The sequence below is a fragment of the Nicotiana tabacum genome, chromosome 16, assembly GCF_000715075.1.
Source record: "Nicotiana tabacum cultivar K326 chromosome 16, ASM71507v2, whole genome shotgun sequence".
NCBI lineage: Eukaryota > Viridiplantae > Streptophyta > Magnoliopsida > Solanales > Solanaceae > Nicotiana > Nicotiana tabacum.
In genome coordinates, this window is record NC_134095.1 from 142,915,046 (window position 1) to 142,934,548 (window position 19,503).

The window sequence follows — 19,503 nt, forward strand, 5'->3', positions numbered from 1 at the left end:
ATTTCACCATTTTCAAACAGCTTTTGTAGATTATATTTGAGCAGGATCATATGAGAGTCACTGGCAAATTGCCATATTCTTTCTTGATAAATTTAGATATTGAGTCTTCCCTCGAACCTCCCCCTTCATCGAATTCGTGCAGGGCCTTTTGGATCATCTATAACAAGAGAAAACATTTTATTAGACCATAAAGGAAAATCTTCAACTATGTATATTTCATTGTTGTTGGTGTTGTAGGGGATTTTGCATCTATATCTAATTTTGAGGTCACAATTGAACCTATACCCACTTTGAAAATAATATTGCCAGTCTACCCACTTTACGATCAACTTCAGATTTACCGGGTCTGAAGTTAAAAAAAAAAATTAGTCTGAAGTGAAGAAATTATGCTTCATATACACTTAAGGCCAAATAGGTTTAAAGTGCAACCAATGGTTTCATGCACTTAAGGCCAACAAGTCTGAAGTGAAAAATTACACTTCAGATGCACTTAAGGCTAAAAGATTTGAAGTGCAAGGCCAATAAGTCTAAAGTGAAAAATTGCACTTCAGATGCACTTAAGGCTAAAAGGTTTGAAGTGCAAGGCCAATAAGTCTGAAGTAAAAAATTGCATTTCAGATGCACTTAAGGCCAAATAGGTCTGAAGTATAACCAATGAGTTCATGCACTTAAGGCTAATAAGTCCGAAGTGAAAAATTACACTTCAGATGCACTTAAGGCCAAAAGGACTAAAGTGCAACAAACATTTTCCTTATCCTTAAGGCAAATAAGTCTGAAGTGAAAAATTGCACTTTAGATGCACTTAAGGCCAAAAGGTCTGAAGTGCATAAGGCCAAAAGGTCTGAAGTGCAACCAACGTTTTCATGCACTTAAGGTCAAATTGGCCTGAAGTGCAAATTGCCCAGAAACAGAAATTTGTTATTCGAATTATAACAATCCAATATACGTTTTGATACCTAAACCTACTCCAAATAAGCTCAAATTTAAAACATAACCTCCAAATATCATCAACAACAAACCCCAATCATCAATTTGTCAAAACAACAATAAATCTAACGAACTCATTTTGCAATTAAGAGAAAGAAAAAGAAGAAATTCTAAACAATAGTAAAAAATAAAGCGCCATAACAGCTCATTACTGTAAAACATCATAAACTACCTTAAAATATGTTCAAAAATACCATATAAAATCACTGTCACCCGAAGAAGAAGAAGAAGAAGAAAGTGGAGAAAAAAACCTGAAGTTGTTTAAAACATGGGTATAGGTTAAATGGTGGAGACCAAATAGAACGCTCGTGCAATTTTTACATTGTTGTTGTATCATTTTTTGTATTCCATCCTACAAGTTGGGTCCATTTTGTATTAATAATCCGAGAACTCCACAAATCGGGTTCATCTTTGAGGCTCTTGTTCTTTTCCGTAAAAAGAAATCTATATTGCAAATTCTTTTCTCCTTTTTTTCATTTGCAATGGCAAACTTTTCACCCCGCCAAGCATAAACTATAATCAATATAACACAATATTCATCCTCAGTATTTTGAGAGCAAGAAGCGCAAAAAAGAGATAGGGGCTCACCTCGCTTCAAAAGCGAAGCGCACACTTCATTAAAGTGAAACACAATTCTTAAAAAGCATAATGTAAACCTTACAAAGAGACAATATAAATAATCAAAAAGTTTAGTTTAAAACTTAAAAGTAGGTACCACAAAATCCTCCATAAACCACAGGACAAACAAAATCAAAACCATTAAATTACTAGAATCAACATCTTATTCTTCTACTCTTCTTGTTCTTCTTCAAGATTATCAAAATCTTGAATTCCTCTATTATCTTCATATTGCTCGTCATCTTCTTCTTTCCCCTCCTCTTCTTCTTCCTCTTCATGATCACTTTCTCTTCATCAATTAGGGATCTGTCATGCCCCGAACTTGGGGGAGCGAGACCAGCACCCAGTGCCTTACCTATCCTTGCGTACCAACTTGCAACTAAGGGACTCTGAACATATGATGTCATACTTTTGGCCATGGGACACATTGCAAGACGACAACGAATACTGACTAAATATGAAATATAAAGCTTGGCCAACAAGGCCGTCATATTTATTACAACTGACAAACCAACCAAATATACATACAAGGCCTGAAAGCCCAACATATTGCACTAACTAACAAGATATGTCTACAAGCCTTTACTAATGGATATACTGTGATCGGAACGGCTATCCGACCTATTCATGACATATATACGTATATATACAAGATATACATAAGGTTCTAGACCCGGAAACTCCGAAAGGCATGGAGCTTACCGATCAAGCTGAGCTCGGGCAACACTTAATGAAGAGGCCTACTCGTCTGTCTATCTGACCTGCACGCATGAAATGCAGCGCTCCCAGAAAAGGTACGTGAGTGCGAAATAATGTACTGAGTATGTAAGGCAATATACTAAAAGCTGAAACTGAACTGATAATATAATAACTGCAAATAGCTGGAAGTCAAAGATAATCTGAAGATATGCTTACCTGCTGATACTGACTCAATTCTCTCAATATAGTAAGTAAAATAGTTGTCCGGCCCTACAAGGCTCGGTATACATATATATCTGCTCTGCCGTAGTAGGCTCGCTCATAAGCGCTCGACCATACTGGGCTCTGTATCTCGACCAACTGGGCTCACTCATAAGTGCTCGACCACAGTAGGCTCGGTATACATATATATCTGCTCTGCCGTAGTAGGCTCGCTCATAAGCGCTCGGCCATACTAGGCTCTGTATCTCGACCAACTGGGCTCGCTCATATGCGCTCGGCCACAGTAGGATCATCATATAACTTACCATCTGATCAGAGGTTGCCCAATAGGGGCCTGCCTATCGATTATAGCTCGATGGTAATGAAAATACTTTTAATACTGTATATATATAAAATAATACTACATATATATATATAACTTCTCTGCTCTCTTGACTGGAAGAATGAAATACTCAAATGAATATGAAGTCCCGATAAAGAGAATATTGTAACTTGCGAGCCGAGCAAAATATATGTAAATTTCGGGATATGAATTTTCTTTATGCTTCGTTATCAAACTTGTGTAATGACAAGATTATGCCAAAATGAAAGAAGAGCTTAGCCTTAACATACCTGGAGTAGGAAAAAATTCTACATAATATTCTTGGAGAAGATTGTACCGTACTCCTTTAAAACCGCAAAATTTTACGTTGCTAATGTGCTAAGAAATCTCGTTGGATTTTAGTTGAAGAATGAAAATCTTCACTGCCTCAGTGAACTTAATTTGCTAAAGAATAATTTGAAATTGGTAAACATTGGGTGATCATTGACTTCTTCTATATAGTCAAGAACCAAAATGACGGAGAAAGCTTTTCTGTTTAACGAGAATGGCTAATTGAGCAAATCAGATGTTCTAATATTTTCCTTTTCTTGTTCTTTATTTCAAAGGGTTGTGAGAATGGAATGAACACCTATCAATATAAAAATATTAAAGAAGTATGGAATAGCTTAGTTCATCTAATCTCCTTCACTTTTATGAACTCTTTACGTTTAGGAAGTGTAGCTTTTGCCACCTTTTATGAAAACTTAAGAGTCACCAAATATATTTGAGTAGCTGCCACGGTTTTGGCTATTAAGCTTATCCAAAACTTATTAAGCTTATTCACAAATTGTTTAATTAATTAGGTAATTTTCAATTACCTAATAATTAATCAATTACCCACATAATAGAATTATCTCAACTTACTTAAAATGCTACTCATTTTTAATACACCTTATTATTATGGTCATGTGCTACCTTGTATGGTACTAGTCCATAAGTACCGGGTAATTTAGTTCGGGCCGTATTTTATCCCTAAATGATAAACTTCGACGAAATTCCTTTTCTTCGATTTACTTACCCTCTCACCTTCACAAATTTACTCATCACTTGTTTGATATAGCATAATACTTATAATCCAAAAATAATCTCATTCCCAAATTTACGTCGATTAACTTACGACGGAACTTTAACATACGAAAACATGGGGTGTAACAGGATCGACTTGTAGTACCCACACTTTTCCCTTCCTATTCGAGCTTGAACTTAAAGTATTCCCCCTTAAACCATAAGGGTTCTCCCTAACTCCACTAGCCTCCGCAACATCACCCAAGTGAAATTAGAGTTGCCTTCAAATACTTCTTCATCGTCAAAATTTTAGAGGACTCCGGCTAGCCACTCATTAGCCTCGTCAATATTGTCCAAAAGAATTGGATCAATTAGATTGCAGTGTTTGTAGCAGCGCCTCAATGCTTTATTGTATTTTATGAACACTAGATTATGGAGGATTCAAGGTTAGTCGATTCCTCTTCTTCGTATGAATCTGCAAACAAGATGTGTCAACTAATTAGTAGAAGTTAGGACAATTGAGTTATAATTTACCTCATCTCAATACACAAAATCATTCCTTTTAGTTCTCATGTGTTAAAAAATGTTCAAGTTCCTTTCACATCCGGATGAACTACAAGTTAAACTTAGAACTTTGATGGCGATAGTCTGTAAATCCGGAGTCTCTGCACCATATTGGTACCCTCAACAATAGAAGTGAAAAAAATATATTCAAGAGTTAATAAGCATAAAAAATACATTAAAAGTTAGAGATATAAAATATAGAAGCACCCGGTCACCTGACAACTTCGTCATTATTTGTTTAATAGCCAGTCACAACTTAAAAAAGTCTTTCAGCTGCTTTATAAATAGCAAACTGATCTACTATCTTTTCTTCCAGCTCTTCATCTTGAGTCAAATTCATAGCACACTCATGGAATTCCTTCCACACTTCTTTAGCTAGTGAATTATTCTCATACTGATCATAAAAGAGTAACGAGTTCAGAATAAGTCCAGTTGCATGCAAAGGTCGATGAAGTTGCTCCGTTCATCTTGAATCAATTATCTGAAAGATCTTTGCATATTTCTGCCATCAATGAATGATGCTTGAATAGCCTCCTTGGCCCTACCCGTAGCTTCATAAAGGTAGCCCATTTTTGTTTCACATCCACCAAACGAAGTACTCTAATCAAATGGCCCCAATTTTAAGAGCATGAAGTACATTATTCCAAAAAGAATTAAAAAGAATAATGTGTGTTGCTTCTTTCCCCCCCAGCTTCCTTTGCAAATTTACTATTGTTCCATTCCTCTGAAATGAACAACTTTCTTAAATTGTTTTTTTGCAAGTGGATACTATGCAAAGTTAAGAAAGCAGTGGCGTACCTTGTCTTGCCCGGCCTTGTCTTGTCCGGTTTCACCAAATTTTTTTGTTTGGTGAATCTTCTCATCATATTCAATAACAAGGGTCGCGAAGAAATATTAAAATGTACCCTAAGCCCTGGCCAAAAACTGTAGAAAAGGGCTTTTCCTTGAAAATGTCCCCGAACATTAAGTTGATATAATGAGCCGCACATGGAGTCCAATAGACATTCGAGTATGCTCCTTGCACCATACCACTCGCTTTAACATTTTCATTCGCATTACAGTGACCACTTGAACATCATTGCTTGGGCCAATCTTTTCAATGGTGTTCTGAAACAAGGCGAACATTTTGATGTGGTCAGTGGACGCGCCGCTAGCATCAAACGACTCAAGAAATAAACTTCCCCTTGAAGAATTCACCAACATATTAATAATCATTTTTCCAGTTCTTGTCGTCCACTTATCCATTATAATGGAGCTTCCATACTTGTTCCACGGAACTTTATGTTCCTCCACAATTTTATTGGTCTCCTCCACATCCTAATTTAGATAAGGACATCTGATGTCATGATAAGTGAGGGGCTTCATTTCAGGTCCATATTGACCAACGACCTCAATAAAGTCTCCAAGTGTCAATATAGCTGACATAATTGAAGAGGAGCCCAACATCATAGACCCATCGTGCAAAAACTTTAACTGCACGATCCCTTAAAATGTCCTTGGCAATTTTTTGCACATTTTTTCCACCATTCTTTGGTTCTGGCTTTTTTGGAAAATAACAATCTATAGGACCTTTAGTCTTACTCGTACCCATCATTCTATGGCTCGGAGAGATTGCATCTCTTCCCGTTTTGTTGGAAGTGACAAACTTTCACCTTCTTCTATATCATCATCATCTTCTTCTTCAAGATTGGTCACAAATGGTTGAATCATTTGATTTTTTTGCTCCTTCTTCTCAACAAAATTCTTTATTTCCTTCCTCACCTCCAGCGATCATTTCAGACAACTTGTGACGTTTCTATCGCCACCAATAAGATGGAATTTAAAGCGATAAATTCCCCCCATTGTAATCTTGTTACAAAACTTGCATATAACATGTATACTATTCTTCTCATTAACTTCATCTCCATATCGTCAAGTTGGGTCTTTCTGAACTTTGGCACATTTTTAATCCCTATTAAGATATTAAAAAAACAAACATAACACACACACACACACACACACACACACACACACACACACACACACACATATATATATATATATATATATATATATATATATATATATATATAATAATTAATTTTATAAACTGAAATACACATAAAAATTAATAAATAGATGTAAAAATACTACTCCCTCCGTTTCAATTTATGTGAACCTATTTGATTGGACACGGAGTTTAAGAAAAAATGAAGGCTTTTGAAATTTGTGGTCATAAATAAGTTAAAAAGGGGTCCAGAGTATTTGTGTGATTATAAAAGCTTCTCGTTAAGGGTAGAATTGGAAGTTTAAGTTAAATTATTTCCAAATTAAGAAAGGGGTTATTATTTTTGGAACGGACCAAAAAGAAAATAAATTCAAATAAACTGGAACGGAGGAAGTAGTAAATAAGAAGAATAAAAGTAAGAAAAACCGCCTGCCCTAGCTATGAGCAGACGTCTGGATGGGAAGAAGAAGAGGAAAGAAGAGAGAAAAAAAGGAGGAGAAGAAAAATGACCTAGATGTCGTCTGGTCGTGGAACCCTAGCAGCAGCAGCTTCAAACGTCGATGAAGAAGAGAAAGAAATGTCTTCTCGTTCACTTTGGGGTCTATTTTGTATAATAAAAAAAAGACCCAAACATTTGTTTTTTAAAAGTGACCCCTTTGGACCGAAGCGATCGCTTGCTGGTCGTGTTGCCTCAGCTTCGAAAAATCTCTGGCCTGTCGCTTCTCGCTTAAAGCGATCACTTTTTAAACACTGTTCACCCTCAAACCTTCTTTCAGTTTCAATTCCTCTCTTCTTCAGAATTTCAGTTTCATGTCCATTTCATTTGTCCCCCTTTTGCACTACATTTCTACAGCGTCACTGAACCTCCTCTCTTCCTTTATTTATTCCGTTATATTTATAGAGTTATTATTATATCATAGACAAAATCTCCTGCACTCTTACTCTTTTTGGAGTCACTCATTCCCTAAAACCAATTAGCTCCATAGGAAGAGAAGAAAATTTTTCATGGCTACACAGAGACATGTTCCAGCAAAGGAGGCAAAATCATAGGTAGTTCAACAGCTAAAGAGATGCTACCAAAGTGAAATAGCCGAACAGAACCAGAAACTCCATTCTACTTCAATAAACCTTAAACAATCAAATCCTTCATCCTCAGCATGAGGTGCACTTGGAACTAAATAATTACAGCACTCAGAATGGCTAAGCCTCTAGGACTTTACAAATTCTATCAAGGTCTCTACCTCATAGAGATGTAATACAAAAGCTTCTAAATGGATTAAAAACCATGCACCAACTTCCTTTTCTCAGATTAATTCTTCATTGCAGGATTACTTTTATAACATCTACTTTATAGAGCAAAATTAAAAAGAAAAGAGAACTACAAGCGATTAATATAAAGTTATAGCTTCTTTAAAGTAAGTATGTCACTCAAGTTATTAGCTTGAATTACACTATTGTACCTCTACTGTACAGGGCCAAGCATAAGAGAACTACAAGCAACTACTGTTATTCACTAACTTTTGAACTTCTGGGATTTATCTCAATCTATACCATTAATCATCTTAAGATTCAAGGAACTGCAATACTCACTTTACTGTGTCTTCCTAGGCCTTCCTAGACTTCGACCATTTTGTTTCTTCTTTGACTTCTTAGATAATCCCAACTTCTTCAAAAATGTAGTACCTGGTTTGGCCCCGTCGTCATTGCCCTTTGGGGTCCTCCCACAACACTTTTGTATTTGTTGCTTCAAGTGCACCTCATGCTGAGGATCATTCGAACATAATACCTCCTCATTTGTTTTTCTATCAGGCAACACCTCTTCATTTGTTGCCAGGGCCGAAAGTGTACTAGTACCTAGTTTGGCCACATCCTCCTTGTACTTAGGAGGGCTCCGACAAAGCTGACGTTTTGGTAGTTCCAAGTGCACCTCATGCTGAGGATCAGTCAAATTCAGTGCCTCCTCACTTGTTGCCAATGCCAAAGGTTCTTCCATTTGTACTAAATGTTTACCAGCTGAGGCACATAATGGCATGGTTCCACTTTAGAGGTACTTACTGATTTAGGTTCAGATCGGTCTCTGCTCCAGCGCTTCAGTTGTCTTTGTTCACGATTTATTTGAGATGACATCTCAATTGACATTGCCTCAAATCCTGTAGAATCATCATCCTCATTTAGCTTCTCCGGGGTAGATGTCTCTTCTTACAGCTGCTGCTTCTTTTCAGATGATGGTTCAACTGTTGGAAGTACATTCTCGTGAGATTCTTTCATCTTTGACAATTCAATCAGCTGCTTTGCAGTTACACCATTTTGCCTCTCACTTAATAGCCCTTTATCTTCATCTGTGTTCGGTTGATTATGATGCCCATTCAACTCCCTGTGCATTCCATTTTGTTGCCCATGTTTGACTTCATTTTGTTGCTCATCCAACTTCTTCTTCTCTTCTTTAACAACTTTTACATCATCATGCGTTTTCTCCTTCTTTTCCTTGCGCCGCCGCTTCTTTTGTTTAATCTCCCAACCCCACCTTCCCTTCCTCTTCTTGTACTTCCTCTTGCTTTTTGTTTTTGGATTCAAGCTATTGTTGCCACCACCAGCAAGCAAAAAGCGCCCTCCTCCGTCAATCAAAAGAATTTCACCATTTTCAGACAGCTTCTGTAGATGATGTTTCAGCAGGAACATATGAGCCATTGGCAAATTGTCATATTCTTTCTTGATAAACTTAGATATTGAGTCTTCACTCGAGCCTCCTTCTTCATTCAATTCCTGCAACGCCCTTTGAATCATCTATAACAAGAAGAAAACATGTGATTAGACCAAAAGGAAAATCTTCAACTATGTGGAAACTGAGGATTCAAAACTATTCACAGTTACTCCTTAAGAAATGAATGGGAAGAGAAATTGCTTATCAACTCTCCTAGGTCTGAACTTGGATTGCTAGTTTGATTAATCAAGCTATTAATTAAGAAAAGAACTTTCAAAAGCAAATCTTTTTGGCTAGTTGTCTGAGGAAGATATTAACATTATATAATAACAAAAGAAATCTCACTTTTGCCCATATACATACAAACCCAATTAACATGAAATGACCAGAATTGACAAGAATCTGACAAGCACGCATTAACAAATATTGAATAACTATTTCATTTTTTTTCCCAAGAGAGTAATTATATCATCTTTTTTCAAGAGAGTAATTATAGCATTAAAGGGGAGCCTTGGCGTAACTGGTAAAGTTGTTGCCATGTGACTAGAAGGTCACGGGTTCAAGCCGTGGAAACATTGTCTTGCAGAAATGAAGGGTAAGGGGCTTACAATAGACCTTGTGGTCCGACACTTCCTCGGACCCCGCACATAGCGGGAGCTTAGTGCACCGGGCTGCCCTAATCATTGACTGATTACCATTTTTCTTTTTTTTTGTCTCTAACTCTAAATAATTAAGTTCACAATTACTTTCATAAAAGATTAACTAATGGGTGCAGTAAAACTTTGTAACCACTGACTAAAAATCATGAAATTATTAGTATGAAAAATTACTTACCCAAGAATAAGGAGGATGATCAGGGGTAGTATGAAGAGAAGAAAGCAAATGGGAAAGGCGCTGTTGAAGAATGGAGTTCCGGGTCGGTGATAATGGCCCATTTGGTTCACTGTTTGACAGTTTCAATATGGCTTCTTTTAATTTGTCCATGCCTACTGCTTTCTTCTGCTTCAGCACATTGTTTTGAGTCAAAAAGTAGGGTTTTTGGAAGTGATTTTATGTGTAATTGACGGATCCATAACTTGTGGGATTCGGTTGTTGGAATTCTGGAGAAGTTTTCGGAGGTTTTGTTTGGTCCTCTACAATTGGAAATATTCAGATTCCTTGTGTTTTAATTATGGAAAATAAATGGCTTTCTTCTTTCTTCTTTTTTTTTTTTCTTTTTCTAATCTTCAAGTCGTTTTATAGCTTGTTTGGCCAAGTTTTTTTTTTTTTTGGCTAAAAGTGCTATTTTTTTTTGCCAAAAGTAATTTTAGCCAAAAATTGAGGTGTTTGGCCAAATTTTTGGAAAGAAAACAAAGTGCTTTTGAGGAGAAGCAGAAGCCGTTTTGGAGAAGCAGAAAAAAGTAGTTTTTCTCCAAAAACACTTTTTTGAGAAGCACTTTTGAGAAAAATATACTTAGAAACAGTTTTTAAAGTTTGGTCAAACACTAATTGCTGCTCAGAAAAGTACTTTTGAGAAAAAAAACACTTCTCAAAATAAGTTGATTTTTACAACTTGGCCAAACGGGCTATTAATCTGGTCCAGATACAACAATTACTTTAAAACTAATAAATTTAGGCAAACTACATAGTTTCAAAATACACACACCTCTCGTTTATGGGATTTTTTTTTACATATTCAACCTTTTAATAGTACGTCTAACACATATTACTTTTGACTAGATAGCACTTGCGTATTTACACACAAAAAATGTGTGAAGCCATTAAAAAAATTTCATTTTTTGTTTCCCTTCCCCATAGGAACCCTTCCCCTCCCTCTGGTCTTCTTTCCAAAATAAAATTTTTAAAAGAATATATCAATTTTAGATCTAAAATTGAGCGAATTTTGTTGGTTTATTGTCCAAATATTATGAAAACTATTTATTTGTAATAGATTTAAAAGTTTTAACAATAGTATTAAACGTTTGGTGAAAAAATCTAGAATCCACCATTGTTGGGTATCGAAAGAGCTTGAAAATTCAATTGGATCTTGTTGATTATTAGGTTATTGAATTCAATTTGTTGCTCGATTATTTTCGGCTAGTTGTTTGGATAATGTGATTGAATTTTGGTGTTATTGGAAACTTTCTCACAGACAACTATGGTGGTAGCAACAATGGTGCATAAGATAGAAATGGAAAGATGAAGAAGATGGGTTTTAATTTTAATTTCTAATATTTTTTTTCCTTTTTAAAATTAATGACACGTGTTACGACCCTATTAGGGCGTGACTTTCACGTTATCTGACAAAAATGGTTTGTCTTAGACACACTTTTAAAAAGTTGAGTGTGTAAAAAATTTCCGTAAAAGAAAAGTGTGTAACACGTATTTCGCTACAAGGTTAATGAGTAAACTAAATATTTTGCCAATAAATTTATCTACGTTTTGCGCGATTTTAATAAAATACTTACTACAGAAAGGGCAAGATGGATGATAACTTCCATTTACTATATTCTTCTATATGTATTTTTTTTATTAACAAATATTATCGATAGTAATCTAGTCCCCATAAACTGTTATTATTGGGGGAAAATTAAGAAACACAGTATAATAAAAGTTAAGTGCCAAAAGGAATGTTATACTCCCTCATTTAGAAATAATTTCTTTGCCCTTAATATTTACGGTTTGTATTAGACCATAAAATTTTAAAAAATTTCTTTTTTTCTTTCTTAAACACCCGTCAAGTTAAACACCACCAGATAAATTAGGACTAAAGGAGTATTGCTTATTGAGTAATTTTCTAATTTTTACAAAGATCTAACTTTAGTAAGTAATCTGTGTACCTTCTCTTATTTTTTATATACTCCTTCCGTTTCAAGTTATATGGCACACTTTAATTCGGTGCGAAGTTAAGGAAGAATTATTTAAAAACAACTTTTGGCCGTAAATACTTTTTAATATTTTTGTGATGATAAGAATTTAGAAATTTGTGATCTTAAAATATAAATAACATATGCTATGTTTTGCTTATCACAAAGAGTAAAATGGAATGTCTAGTTATATTATATCCAAATTTCAAATACTAGAAATCAACATCTAAAATATTTTCCAATGACAAAATACTCCCAACAATACGAATCCTCTAATTCCATGCCACCAAAACCACTTGATCTTCAAATGAAATCCTTTCTAATATCATCCCATAATTCCTTAACCAACTCCAACATCAACTTGCCTAGTCTTATGAATATTGATATGCATGAACCGGTTTCCACTTCTTCTTCACTTTCTAAATCATACCTACAAACCCTCACCCAACATAATATTTCTTCTCCACCGTCTATCCCTCAAGAACCATTACACCTTAATTTGGAAATTAATGCTGAATTAGAGGCACCAAATGACTCTTCCATATTTATACCACTTTCTTTGGAATAAAAAAACAGGATTTACAAACCATGGTAACATGCAGTGATTATTAAAGTTTTTGGTCGTAAGATTGGACATCAAATACTTCGATAAAAAATATATACGTTATGGAAACCAACTGAAAATCTCCCTCTCATTGACTTAAGGTCAGATTTTTTCCTCCTTAAATTTCAGAAAGAGGAAAATAAAAATCATGCTTTACAGGATGGTCCTTGGTTCATTTTAAATCATTTTCTATACGTTCGTCAATGGGAGCCTAAGTTTATGGCTTCTGAAACTAAAATCACTTCCTCTGCTATTTGGTTGCGCTTACCTGAATTACCTACGGAATTTTATGATTATCAAATACTACAGAAGCTAGGTCATAAAATTGGAAAATTGTTAATTGTTGATACTTGCACCTCTTCAACGACGAGAGGTAGATATGCAAGACTATGCGTTGAGGTACCTCTGGATCAACCATTACGGACACACATTGGAAATTATAGACAAAATATCCTTTATGAAGGCTTAAACTTGCTTTGTAGTAAGTGTGGTCGGATGGGTCATAATCAAAGGGCTTGCAATTATCAACTATAAGTTGATCCTCCTACAGAAACCTTAAGCAAGGAACACTTAATCAATACAACCCCTACCACTTCAAATACCTCATTGCAATCTACTGAAGAATGGAAGCTTGTTCAATTTTCTAAAAAATCAATTATGAAAAGACACCCTTTCCTTGTAAATCAATTTTAAGTAATGCAACCAATGGAGGCTACTTCCACACGTTTTTCAGGTAAAAATGGGTTAACTACCCCTAATTCTCTTCCTTTCACTAATCTAACAATTACTAATATTAATCCAAATAGTTCTAAGTCAACCTTATCCCCTTCCCCTTTTTTAAATAATAATAAATTTGCTAATCTACTCACTAATGAGTCTGAGAATGGTAATCCAACACCAAATCAAACGGAAAAGAGCCTAAACATTTCTACTCGAGTACAAAACTACTCGGCCCAATTAAAAAATACTCCACAACCCAAACCTATCACTATCCATACAAATGGACATGTATTCCCACCCTACATGCAAGATATGCCCCAATACCCAAACACAACCTCTTCTGCTCCACAAGAAAACCACCTACAAAACCTATCCAATAATCCACCACCTACTTTGGATATCGGAATATCATCCCAATCGACTAAACCTACTGTCGCCCCCATGCAACTAGGTAATGATGACTTCCCCATTTCTAAAGACAATTCCAACACACCATCCCCAAATCAGTCATTCAAACCGCGCAGTTCTACCATTACTATAGTTCCTTCAATAGTTCTTCAATCAAATCCGGACTCTACTACTTCAATTAACCCACTACCAACTCCTCTCAATTTAGAAGATGCTCCCCTTCAACCTACTCAGTCACTTACATAGACCACAAAACCAAACGAGGCAGAACACCTATAGTCTTCAACACCACCAAAATCCTTTCTCCCATCCTCTATCACATCTAATAATGGATCCCAATACAATCATCTGCACAGCTCAAACCCCACATGCACCAATAATGCTAACATCTTGGCTGGAGGCGGGCCTTCAAAACCATGCACTAACCTTCACCATGGAGGTCAATCAACAGGAGGTGACCATACTTATCAACCATCCGAGGGACTTAGCACAAATAGTAGCGGAGGGCATGCAGTTAGGAACAGAACTCTACTCTCGTTACCATTGGTCAATGATGCAAGCACCTTACCTTGCACCATACCATTCTCTCCCTCTACCAACACCATATTGGGATCTAACTCATCTCCATCCACATCTTCTGCAGATGCCTTTTTATCCCCTACTCACCCCAGCTACCCCTTGGATTTAGCCTTACTGGGATCCACAACCACATACCCCAATCTTGGAACCAGTAACACCTCTTTCCCCAACACAATCACCACCTCCACTCGAACAAGATGTGATATTTCAAGCAAAACTAGATGAAGCAGTCGTCTACAATGGAGAAACATGTCCAATACATGCATGTCTAGATGGCATCAAGATATTTGTCCAGAAGGTGGAGTACGAAAAAAAAATCTTCATAAGGTTCCCCCTCAATCTACTGGCAACATCGTTTCGTTTAAAGCCAACAACAAATCCATAGGTGGGGAAGTATGCCATGCTTCTACACACCATATTAAGGCTTTGTCCAGGAGATTCAATTGGAAATCCAAGGATTCCTAATAGTAGTCAACTTGAACTAATAACTAGTCATATGAATTTCATCATTTGGAATTGTAGGGGTGCTCAGTCAGTTGAGTTCAAAAGAAATTTTAGATCTTTATTGGATTACAACCGACCATCATTGGTGGTTTTATTGGAAACTCACTGTCACACTCATCAAATATTAAAGGATGATTTTAATTTCATGGGTATGGTTGAAGTGTCTGCTACAGGTCAATCCGGAGGCATTGTTATACTATGGCATTCTGAGGTGCTCAATGTGGAACAGGTGACCACTACTACACAAGAAATACATTACCATGTTCAGGTTCATCCTTTATCTTTAAATTTTTATTTAGTGCGGTTTATGCAAGTACTGACTTAGCAAATAGACTGTCTTTATGGGAAAACCTCATGTGTATTTATGATAATTATAAGGGACCATGGATTTTAGGGGGCGATTTTAATGAGACATTGCATGCTGAAGATAAATTTTGTGGGTTACTTATTAATAATTCAAGAGCTAATAAGTTATTAGACTGTATCAATTATTGTCACTTAATAGACTTAGGGTATAAAGGTAGTTGTTATACTTGGACAAATGTTAAGTATAATCGTTTTAATTTACTCGAGCGTATTGATCGTGTTCTAGCTAATTATGATTGGATCACAAATTATCCTGATGCTTTGGCTACATACCTTCCCCGCACTCATTCCAATCATTGCCCTATTAAAATTGAACTACAACACTATTCACTGCCTAGGAATTTTTTTTTAGATTTGAAACTATATGGACGACACACCCTTCTTTTTCATCAGTAATTGAAAAAGTTTGGCTAGAAAATTTACACTTACTCCCTTCTATAAATCAATTCACTGAAAAAATCCAAGATTGGAATAAATCAACGTTTGAAAATATTTTTAGGCGTAAAAAGAAGTTACTGGCCCGTCTAGGTGGTATTCAAGCTTCTATCAATTATCCAACGAGTACCTTTTTGCATAACCTAGAAAATTCATTAACATTAGAATTTAATAACATTCTCAAGCTTGCGGAAGATTTTTGGAAGTTAAAATCACGAATTGATTGGTTAAATGATGGTGATACCAACACCAAATTCTTCCACCTTATTACTCTAAATCGTAGACGACATAATCGTATAACTGCGCTTCAAGATCTAGGGGCCAATTGGATAACTGACCCTCATCAGATTAAATATGACATTACACAATACTACCATCATCTTTTCACAACTCAAAAAATAAATTCTAGTAGAAGAACCCTGCTATAGCCTTTTAATATATTAACACGACATGAACAGTCTTGTTTATCATCACCCTTACAAGATTCTGAAATTCTTAATGCTCTTCATTCCTTTAAACCTCTGAAGGTTCCTGGCCCAGATGGTCTACACCCACTATTTTATCAGAAATATTGGCATACCATAGACAACTTAGTCAAATATTTCTGTCATAAAGTATTCTTGGACCATCAAATTGATCCTTCAATTAATACAACTTTCATTGTTTAATTCCTAAGAATACGAATGCATCCACTATATCACAATTTCGACCTATTAGTCTTGGTAATACGATTTATAAGATTATTACGAAAATTATAGTTAATAGATTAAAACCAGTTCTAGAACATATTATTCATCCAACTAAATCTAGTTTCTAGAAAAATCGGAGAGCAGCTGATAATGCTATTATAGTACAAGAAATCATTAATAGATTTCAAAAATTGAAGGGTAACAATCTAAATATACTTCTAAAGTTGGATCTTGAAAAAGCATTTGATAAATTAGAATGGTCTTTTATTTATCAAATGTTACACACTTTAAATTTGCCTCCAACTTTCATTACTTTAATAATGTCTTGTATAACAATAACTACTGTCACACCTCCTTTTCACCTACACTCGTAAGGGCATAAAGGAGTTTTTCCATTTAAAGGACAATCGGAATTGGTTATAATTATTAATTATTCAGAGTCGCCACTTGGGAGATTAATGGTGTCCCAAGTCACCGGTTGAATCCCGAACTGAGGAAAAATATGACTCTGTTAACAGTCCGCGAACCAGAAATCCGAGTAAGGAATTCTGTTAACCCGGGAGAAGGTGTTAGGCATTCCCGGGTTCCGTGGTTCTAGCACGGTCGCTTAACTGTCGTATTTGATTTTATCTAATTTCAATACATGCTAGCTTATGTGCCTTTTATTCGTAAACCGCTTTTTATCATTATTTTTTAAAAGAATTGCGACGTCGTGAAAACGCGTTTTGAACCACGTCGCAATCAATGCACCCGTGATTATCAACACATTTCGACTTCGTCGAGATTTGGATTTGAGTCGCATCAATGCGCACCCGAGTTTAAGAAGGTCATTTAATTAAAATCGCACCTCAAGATTCTAACGTAATATTATTTTGGGGAAAAGCCGTGAAGTTCGCTAAATGGCCCTCCCAAATTCTAATAATTTTTAATAACCATTTATTGAGGGCCCCACATTTATTTATTTTCGTTCGGTGAGGCTCGTCCCAACTTGCGAACCTCTTTTCTATCATTATTCATTTTTTAAGAATTACGATGTCGTGAAAACGCGTTTTGAACCCCATCGCAATCAATGCGTCCGTGATTGTCAACACATTTCGATTTCATCGAGATTTAGATTTGGGCCGCATCAATGTGCACCCGATTTTAAGAAAAGTAATTTTATCGGATTTTTAAACAATTATGATCCTATGTGCTAATTTTCAATTTGCGTGCTCACATGCTAGCGTTTAACAGCTTCAACTTCACTCATCTTTTCTGACTTCAAAGAGATAGCTATACAAAGATAATAAACTAACCACTAGAGCTGAACTATAAAATCCAGTTTCGAACCCTTGCGACGTAGGTAAAGATATATAGAGAAACGCAGAATATTAATCATGAGTTAACAAAGATGAAACCTTTTTAGGCCATTATTTAAAGGACCATTTTAGATCGTGAAGTCTCACACAACATTCTAAGAACTACAAATACAGTTCCTAAATTCAACCAAAGATAGAAACAATCTCAAATCTAGTCGTAAACCCAAATTCGTTTGCAACCTTACTCAATAGACGCAGGTGTGAATATGTTAAAATCAAAGTATCACACCCTAAGCTATACATGAATGAGCTTGGATGTTTGATACATGGAGGGGCTGGATCTGACCCACATGGAACGAATTAATCAAACATACCACTCTCAGATGCACTCAATCAAACAAACTCACAGTTAAAATTTGTATAGTGAGGTAATACAAACTATGGTTGAACATAATTGGACATCACAAATGTCAAACAAATTTTCCATTTCCTTATTCCACTTCCACCTTGAGCCCCAAGTTACATGGTTTGAGGAATATGTACCTGGAAAAGTAAAAGCAAGGAAAAGAGGGAGATCAGCTTGGCAGATGCAATATCGAACAGCAACAGTCAACAGAATCCAACAACAGAACCAGCTTATAACCCAAATCGAGCAGGAAAAATAGCAGAACAACAATTCCTTTTTACCAGCAAACCACAACAACGTCTTCAATGTAACAGTGATTTCCTCCAGAAATCTACCCTCTCTTCAGATCTAAAACTCGAAATGGAAAAAAAAGTATTTTTGAACTAGTAATGGCTATGCCACTCTGATTTTCTTCTCCCCTCTCCTCTCTTTCACCAGGCAAATGCCATGACTATTTATAGGCAGCCCATCAATTTTTATTTCCTTCTAGTCCCTCCTTCTTTTAGCTTTTTTACCCCCTCTATTTCTAACTTGCCACACAAGTAAGCACCTCTATTGTGCTGAAATGTGCACTAAAATCCTATTCTAGAAGGCCCTAGGGTATTCTTCTACCCAATCAATACCTATACTGCCCTTTCATTACTTTGAAATTACTATTCCTATCAGAATTACCCTTTTCCATGCCCAAACTACCCCTGAAGGCTTCTCAAAGTTACTGATTCTACCCACATTCTTAACAGCTATAACCAATCCCCTAAATTAATCCAAAACTAACTAAGACTGATTAAGTAGAACTCAAAAATTAACTAATCAAACTACCCAATCCCAATTGTTCAATCACCAACTCAATCAAACTAGGAAAAACCAGAAACCAGGATCAATCAAAGCAAAGCTTAAGCTACTGATCAACATTAAATGAAATTAAACTAATTCTTAACCAATAAGCTCACAATCGACCATTCAAACATCAAACTCAGAACTAACAGAAATTGACAGAACTATACTAATACACAAAAATAAATCGTAAAATTAACAGAACACTTAATGAAACCAAGACTATAACTAAAACTTCAACCATGCAAGTAAAAGAAACAGGAAAAACTCACGGAAGCACGAGAAACTCCGGCCAGTCACTGACATCCGAATCCTTTCAGATTTTTGACAGGCAACATCCCTAGAGAACACATGGTTAAGGATATTACGGTTCGAAATCATAAAGATTTTGGTTTAGGGTTTTGGCCAGAAATTCTTAGATCTGAAATTCGAGCCGCTTCACAGAGATTTGAAGGAAAATAATTATGGATTAGGGTTGAGGGAAGACCGGGGATTGTGTGGTGTGATTTTGGGCTGGTTTGGATAAACCTGCGATCTGACCGGAAACTTCATTCGAAGATTCGACGAGCTCCGGCAACATTCGAGGAAAACTAATAACGGGAGTGGAAAGAGGGATTCATGGGGGATCTACAGTGTTAATCTGGGTTTGAACGGTGTAAGTGGCGTTCAC

At 36.0% G+C, this 19,503-nt stretch overlaps 1 protein-coding gene across 2 annotated transcripts; it reads right to left on the reverse strand.

Annotated features, from left to right (window-relative positions):
• Positions 1-3,987: 3,987 nt before the first annotated feature.
• Positions 3,988-10,320, reverse strand: LOC107807395 (uncharacterized). 2 transcript variants are annotated; one of them, XR_012700323.1, is made up of 3 exons: positions 9,979-10,320; positions 8,034-9,227; positions 3,988-6,407 (listed from the first exon to the last, which is right to left on the reverse strand). XR_012700323.1 is itself a non-coding variant. In XM_016631751.2 (2 exons), exons 1-2 carry the CDS (start codon positions 10,126-10,128, stop codon positions 8,643-8,645), a joined length of 735 nt encoding a protein of 244 aa, XP_016487237.1. In that variant the 5' UTR covers positions 10,129-10,320; the 3' UTR covers positions 7,404-8,642. The 2 variants fall into 2 exon arrangements, 1 of the variants encoding a protein (XP_016487237.1); XM_016631751.2 differs by lacking the exon at positions 3,988-6,407 and having other exon boundaries at positions 7,404-9,227.
• Between the last annotated feature and the right edge of the window lie 9,183 nt (positions 10,321-19,503).

What these genes read in the sequence shown, in the direction of transcription:
- LOC107807395 (XM_016631751.2), bottom strand. Translation starts at nt 10,128, where the DNA reads ATGGACAAATTAAAAGAAGCCATATTGAAACTGTCAAACAGTGAACCA. An exon ending in ATCATCCTCCTTATTCTTGG is followed by an intron (nt 9,228 to 9,978) that starts GTAAGTAATTTT and finishes TTCTTGTTATAG; the next exon opens with ATGATTCAAAGGGCGTTGCA.